This window comes from Penaeus chinensis, chromosome 21 (assembly GCF_019202785.1).
Source record: "Penaeus chinensis breed Huanghai No. 1 chromosome 21, ASM1920278v2, whole genome shotgun sequence".
Taxonomy (NCBI): domain Eukaryota; kingdom Metazoa; phylum Arthropoda; class Malacostraca; order Decapoda; family Penaeidae; genus Penaeus; species Penaeus chinensis.
The window spans coordinates 1,134,465-1,141,964 of NC_061839.1; the positions used below are offsets into that span (position 1 = coordinate 1,134,465).

The following is a 7,500-nucleotide window of genomic DNA, read 5'->3' on the forward strand; positions in this document are numbered from 1 at the left end:
GTTGCTCGTCATCGGTCTTCTGTTTGCAAGACACGCAAGTCAGGAGGGTCGTCACATCTTCCCCTTATATTCTCAGTGGTTCAGCTCCCTCTTTGCAGCCGAGTCCACAAGCCCAGTCACCGATAAACAGTCATTTGTGTTCTTTGTGAGTGATTATGGAATTCCCTGCCTTGGACTTCTTTGTTGTCATTATGTAAAAGTTTTTTCATTTTTTTATTGGTAGTTTTTATTTTGTTTTTATCTTTTAATGTTCATGTTTATATTTATGTTTGTTGCAATGTTTGTAAGTAATATGATTTTTAGGGCCTAAACGTAAGTAAATGATAAGGTATTGAGTGATAACCTAAAGAGATATTTATCACTCAGTTTCCTGTAGCTAAAGTTACCTTCCAATTCCTAACAGATACGTTTCCTGACAGACCTAGTGCCTCATGAGCCAGCATACTGTTTGCGTGCTCACCTAACCAATCAAATGTACACACCAAGAGGCTGCCAGGAGGTAAAGGAGGCTGACTTAATTTTTTGATTCATGATCCAGAAAAATCTTTATTTATTATTTCTTATTAGTCTGGGCTTTGTGCAACTTATTCCCTTCGTGTTGCCTGGGTCCTTCTTAAGGTGTGTTGTTCAGAGGTTTCATTGCTTGGCTGTGGATGTTTTGATTCCTTGCAGGCATACTAGAAGTACAACAAACTAAAGCCCGGTGGTGTTTAAGGAATTCTGGTGCAGCTGGTATCATGGAAATCTTGGGATAGGCAGATGTATAGGGTGAATGAAGCTGGTGTCTGTCAACCACATGTTCAAAGATGTGCCCAAGTTTTGAGGGATTGAAGCAAGATTTCAGTTCCTATATCCAGCCCTTGAAAATAATAGTGATGCAGGTGTTAAGTGCTTTTGATATGTATATTATTGTTCTCAGAGTGTGGAAATCATATTTGAAATTATTATACTCAGAATTTTGAAACCAGGCCTTGTGTAATAATGTGATTTATATTTCTGCTATCACCTATGTACATTGTTGTGTAGTAAGTGTGTCTAAGGGGACTATAGTACAATGAAATGAAAATTGTTGAAATAATACTCATTTTGATGTATAAACCATCTTTTTTCCCCTAGATTTTGCGAGATTATTGTCACTTGGCCAGGGCGAGACTTAAAGATCTGAAGGAAACATTAGACCCAAACACTGCCATTCATCAGTCTGAGAAGGAGAAGAGTAAGGTATGTATTCAAGGATGTGAGAAATTCAGTGCAAAAATATGGAGCATAGTAGGAAAGTCAGTATTTAAGATTTATTAATTAATAGGAAGGTTATGCTGTTGTTCCCCTTACATATAATGTAAGAGAGCAAGGTATATGTTCACAAGGTTGTATGGTGGAGGATGGATGTGTAACAAGTTTATGCAGATAAAATATGTGCAAAAAATTCTAATTCTTCACTCTTAAATTCTCTTCTTTTATTCAGGTAGCAGATGAAGTAGAGACTGCAGTCACACACTATGCGCAGACCTCAAAAGTACCTAACTTTGTCCTAGAAGCTTCCATCTTTCGAAAGCCCTACTTCCGTTCAGCCTTCCTGCCGACTCTCCTGACACCCAGGTGAAATACCTAGCGATTCTTACCTTTTCTCCATTTCAGATTCTTCCTTTTGTTTTGTAATTGTCTCTTATAGTATAAATGCACAATGTCTTTTTTAGAAATGTTATTGATTAGATAAAGTTTTCATATTTCAATCATGTGTGGAGTATATATTGTCAAGGCTAGCAGTTAAAAATGAATGTAGTTATAGGGCATACTATCATTGTCTAACCCAATCATGATGGGCAAGGTTTTTGATAAAGCTGTGGTTGAACAGGTATTCCCTAGTGCATGTTACAGAGTGAGTGACCTTATCATGGCAGCAAGAACATAGACCCACAGTGCGATGTTGCTTCACCTGGCATTGTTGATTATTAGTTACAACATGATTGCATACTACCTGTTGTCAGTGAAATAACAGAAAAGTGAATAGAATGCAGAACTGAAGCACAAGGTATACCAAATACTTGTGTCGCTCAGGGAAAATCTAACCTTAATTTTTTATTGAAATATTTATGTTCCATGTGCAAATCATTGACACTGTCTTTTGTATGCATATAGGCCTATGCCAGATGTCCCAGATGCCAGAGCAAAACTTATTGAAACCCTACATTTAAGTGGGAAGATCCCCTCCAACATGTACAAAAATTATATAGAACTTTGTCAGAAGGAATGCACAGAACTACTGACAGGTACCTGAAATACCTCTTATATTTCTATTTTAGTAGCATGTATTGATTTAGTTATACTTGTTTATATCATTATGATCAAATCACACTTTGATTTGATATATTGCTTGTTCATTTGTGTTATAACATAATGATATGAATCTCTAAAAATTATCTCCGCACTGATTGAGTATCTGGTTCTACAGGCGTCTTTTTGGACGTTGAAGAAGATGTCATTATTGAAGAACCCATAACGGAGCTGTCCAACATATTAGAAGAACTAGTACCTTCATCAGGAAGCAGCTCGGATAATACGACAGCCGATGCTTCTGCCATTTTGCCAGTCCTTTCTAGGATAGCTCAGAAGCTGGAGGATATGATGAAGCTCTATGACACAAGACAGAGAGATGTGAAGCATCTTACTCTAGATGTTAAGGCATTTAATCCAAAAATGATTGCTTATCAGGTTTGTGTTGCTGTTGGCAGTGTTTTGGGCAAAAGTTGTCGATGTGAAGGATGTATTTTTTTATTTCTCCCTTTTTTTTTTTTTTTTTTCACTTGCTTTGAGTTTAACCTCAATATGGGAGCTAAAGTAAAGGTATACAATGCATTCATATATATATATATATATATATATATTTATCTGTCTGTCTATATCTATCTATTTCTATCTATATCTTTCTATATATCTATCTATCTGTCTATCTATCTATCTGTCTATCTATCTATCTGTCTATCTATATATACATACTGATATCAATAAAAATATACACATGTGGACAAATACCCTTATGCATTTGTTGTTTGCATATAAATGTGTGTTCATTTGTGTGAGTGAATGAAAAGTTTGACTTTGTGTGTTTAGTATATATACAGATGATTCAGTGACAGCTACGCATTATTAAAATACCTCTTTCAGGTCATTGAAAAATTTACGGGCATTGTTGAAAAGATTTGTCTGACAGCAGAGGAAGGAAAAATAACAAAGAAGAATCGACCATTTTGGCTCTCCCAGTATCTGTCACTCTTATCAGGGAGTGTGACCTTGCAGTCAGCACTTTTCATCTACCTTCTACATGTCCTTTCACCCAGACAGCAAGAAGAACTATCTCAGACCAAAGTGGGTAATATTTTCTTTTAATCTGATGTAGATGTTAGTCTTGAGATTTGATTTTGGTGCTAGACTGGGTATTTACAATGAATAACTCTTTTAAGAATATCCCAGAATAATTTACAAAGACGTGTAAGAATTGAATAACGTATATAAACACTTTTCAGATCCACAATTTAGGCATTATTTTGTCTGAACTGTGTAACATCGATGGCTTGTTCTTGCCCGTGGTTGGTGCATTGTCTCCGGAGTGCAAACCAGCAAGCTTTTTAGGATTCTTCCTAGAGCACATGTCATTTGACACTTACCAGTCGTGTGTTTTGGCTTGTTGGTTAGTAAAGTTGGCCTGAATGTTCATAGATTTTTTATTACAAAAGGTAAACTAAAATAAGCTCATCATTATGATACTTGATATGTTTGTCATCACACTTTTATCATAAGATATTCAGATTGGCTTAACTTATATTACTTACTACTAGCTGAGCTGATTATCAAATTGTACTTTCTCCATAGGATTATGAGCTGTTGGTTAGACTGGTCAGGATATGTGGAAGATGGAACAGACTCTGCAAAAGGATCCCTTACATCCCTTCCTCCTATGGTAATGCAGTTATATGACTGTCTGGCACCTCGAGTCACTCTTATGAAGGTAGCACAAGGTAAGTTCATGTGTGTGCTTGTGTGCACATTAGGGTTGTGTGAGTTTGTGTCTTTGGATTTCTGTAATAGCTGACTGAATTTTTTTCCTCCCCCATTTTATGGACGGACAGTTTTCTATCATTTTATAGAGTATTATTTCTTATGTCAGTTCAGCTTTTACTAAAGGATAGTTGCATATTGGATATCACCATGAGAAACAGCATATAGTCGATCAAGTTATCTTAAGCTTTCAGACAACAAGCATAGGTTTCACTTATTTCTGTTTCTCATTTCAGAGGGAAAAGAAGTGACAATGGCACATGTTTATACTTATCTAGAAGGGCTTGAAGTGTCTGCGTGTGCTGCTTTTTATTACAGAAGTCTGCGTGGAAATCTCTGTGAGAAAAAGGTACGAGGGACTTTTTCTTTTCTTCTTCTTTTTCATCTTCAATGTGTCATTTTCTTCTTTTTTATTATTGCAGGGAACTACACTATTATTTTTTTTCTATCGATAAAAATAATTTAACAGCTTTGTTAACTTTTATAATACTATTCCTCTCATGATTTTTGATGTCTGAATGATCTAGTAAATAATCAAAGAAGGACACATATACGTAATGACTTAAGGTACTGCGTATTCCAGGTCCCGCTAGAGAAGTGGATTTCCTTTGAGCTTAGTGCAGCCTGGGGGGAGGTGCCTCTTGATGTCCGCTTGACCTACCTCCAGCTGAGAGTTCTGCGAGATTTCGTCACTTCTGATGCGAGTGAAATGTGCGGAAAGGTATCTCTTGGAGACGCTATAGTCAAGATGGTGTTTGTTTTGATGGAGATTGGGCTGAAGAAGGTCAGTTGAGATTTTGGTGTTTTCTGCACGTAATAATTTTGGCATCATTTATTTTTTTACTTGTTTCTTAGTTGTCTTATGATAAGGCTCTTTAAAAATGAGATAAGCATCGACAGCATTTTGAATTTTAGCTTAGGTAGCCCTGTTATTTGAGGAATAATATATATATATATTTATATATGTATATATTTATATATGTATATATTTATATGTATATTGTAGTATCCACCACCATTTTTGTTGATAAGCAAGGTTTTGTGGTTTATCATTAATTTTGATGTAAAACTGTCTTATTTATTTTAGAGAAATGCTGGAGATATGTTATTACTCCTGCAGTCTCTAAGTCAACAGAGGAAAGACATCCGTATTTGTCTCTTAGAAGAGTGGCATTTCCACTACCCAGAATACAGAGCTTTTGATAGTCAAATATTATCTTTCATGAGGTGAGTTACAATTTTTTATTTTTTCTCTATGTATGTGCCTCTTTCTGTTTCCATCACCTTCTCTCTTCCTCTCTTTCTCTCCCCTCTCTCTCTTTCTCTCCCCTCTCTCTCTTTCTCTCTCTTTCTCTCTTTTCTCTCTCTTTCTCTCCCCTCTCTCTCTTTCTCTCCCCTCTCTCCCTCTCTCCCTCTCTCCCTCCCTCCCTCTCTCCCCCTCCCCTCCCCTTTCCTCATTTGTATAAATGCATTATCTTTGATATCCTTGTTGCTTAATTATTACTAATCATTAAGCATAATAACATTGTTAATACAATTCTGTACTCAAACACAGGTGAAGAGACACAAACTGATGGGCAGAGATAAATACCCAGTTTTAAACATAACCAAAAAGTGTAGGTAATAACTGTCATTTTTGTTTAAAAGGGTTAACAGTTTTCATTACTTATTACAGCATATGCAGAAGTCTATCTCCATGTCTCTTCTTAAGGCCGACTAAGCTGTTACAGCATGCAGAACATCTGAAAACCATGGTGGAGCACCTGACGGTAAGGAGGTTGTGTGTTTTTTGGAAGACGGAACTCATTCCAACCAAAGATGTTTTGGTGTATTCACATAATAGTGAATATTGGCATTATAGGAATACACATTCAGTTGGCTTATTTCCATTGAATATTATGTTTAGTTGGGCGATTATCTGTCTGACTGCAGGAGTAGCCTCATAAAGTATGTTCTCAAGATTATTTTTATACTCAGATTGCAGGGCAGGATCTCCAGATGAATCTCTGTGACACAAGTTTCCTGTTAACAGCCTTGTTTCATGCTGCCTCTGATCATGGTGTTAAGAATATTCAAGTTCAGCAGTCTCTTGCACCACTCAGGATGGCTGTTTTGGTAATGCAGTCTTTAGTTTGTATTATTTAATGTTAACAAAACACAAGAAATATAGTTCTTACAGTTGATATTCTGCACTGATATATTATGTTAGCTTTGAATGTTAATCTTGTTCTTAAAAAGATATTTGTCTATTCTTTCATTTGCAGTACCACTTTGAATCTTTAAAGAGTATATTCACGTGCCACACAGAAGTTATTGGAAAGCACAGTTGCTTGCAAGAGTTTTGGAGTTTCCTCAAATGCACAGACGTGACAGATACTAACGAAGTGACACCCCAGGAAGCTGGTATTAGATGTCTTGCCCTTCGTCTGAAATCCACCAGCAGTAACCTGTCTATGATCTCTCCAAAGACAAGAATTTGCTATTTCAGGTGGCTTTTAGCATACATAGGACAGCAACAAATTCATGGCAGGTTGCCCTTCTTTCCTGACCCAGAGAGCACTCTTTATAAAATAAGTGGAGAAGACAAAGAAATCATTTTGACGTGCTGCGCTGAACTAGAACTCTTACTGAAGACATTCGAAACTTCAAAATTGACACAAGCGACTTTCCCAGATGTGGAGGAAAGGTTATTGCCCCTACAAACTGTTCCCACTGCTTGTGTCCTTTTAATACTTTACACCCATGAATTGGCAGAAGGAAAGCTGGGAAATGGAGAAGATAAGAAAAGACTGGATCTCAAGTATATTGATCTTCTCATACAGTGCCATCATGCAATGAGTAAAGCTTGTGAATTGAAGAAGGAAGGTGGTGCAGGTGAAGTGGGTTCAAGGAACAAGATTTGGAGTAGAAAATCTTATTCTTTAAGTAAGAATGAGGATGATACAGATCTTGAGGAACTGGAGTACCTGGCAGAGTTGAATCATAAATTGTTCACTTTTGTATCAAATGCACCATCGGAGATTCTGTCCAAGTTACCAAAGAACACGCTGTTGAAATGCGATCCAGATCTAAGAGCCGCAATATCATATAAATTAAAAAGTAAATAGTAAATGTATATATTTCCCAACCTAAAGATGTTCTCATAATTCAGTCCAAAGAAAATTGTTGTTGAAGATAATATACATCATCGAGCAACTGTTGTATTTCAAATAATTATCTTCCCCATTTTGTTAATTATCAAATATTAATCACCAACTTGCTAATAGCCATTATATGCATGTTGAATGCATCTTTGCTTAAAAGAAAAAAAAAAAAGAAAAAAGAATATAATAAATAAAAATAACTACATACACAAATGAGGGAAAATAGTTTACACACATGCGCGAATTCATTAGAAATGTAAAGTGATGTAAAAACAGCTTTTCATTTTTTTTTTGGAGGGAT

The 7,500-nt window shown here is 36.2% G+C and overlaps 1 protein-coding gene across 2 annotated transcripts in view; it reads left to right on the forward strand.

Annotated features, from left to right (window-relative positions):
• Positions 1 to 7,167, forward strand: part of LOC125036506 — a 13,786-nt gene extending 6,619 nt beyond the window's left edge. For both annotated transcript variants that reach the window (XM_047629143.1, XM_047629145.1), the window contains exons 8-22: positions 1 to 145; positions 404 to 499; positions 1,117 to 1,221; positions 1,466 to 1,599; positions 2,140 to 2,270; positions 2,453 to 2,712; positions 3,166 to 3,366; positions 3,525 to 3,688; positions 3,871 to 4,016; positions 4,293 to 4,405; positions 4,640 to 4,840; positions 5,144 to 5,283; positions 5,732 to 5,825; positions 6,034 to 6,171; positions 6,321 to 7,167. The exon at positions 1 to 145 is cut by the window's left edge and continues 49 nt beyond it. In XM_047629143.1, coding sequence (XP_047485099.1) covers positions 1 to 145; positions 404 to 499; positions 1,117 to 1,221; positions 1,466 to 1,599; positions 2,140 to 2,270; positions 2,453 to 2,712; positions 3,166 to 3,366; positions 3,525 to 3,688; positions 3,871 to 4,016; positions 4,293 to 4,405; positions 4,640 to 4,840; positions 5,144 to 5,283; positions 5,732 to 5,825; positions 6,034 to 6,171; positions 6,321 to 7,163 — 2,911 coding nt within the window. In that variant the 3' untranslated portion in view covers positions 7,164 to 7,167. The remainder of the gene's footprint in view (positions 146 to 403; positions 500 to 1,116; positions 1,222 to 1,465; positions 1,600 to 2,139; positions 2,271 to 2,452; positions 2,713 to 3,165; positions 3,367 to 3,524; positions 3,689 to 3,870; positions 4,017 to 4,292; positions 4,406 to 4,639; positions 4,841 to 5,143; positions 5,284 to 5,731; positions 5,826 to 6,033; positions 6,172 to 6,320) is intronic.
• The last annotated feature ends 333 nt before the right edge of the window (positions 7,168 to 7,500 follow it).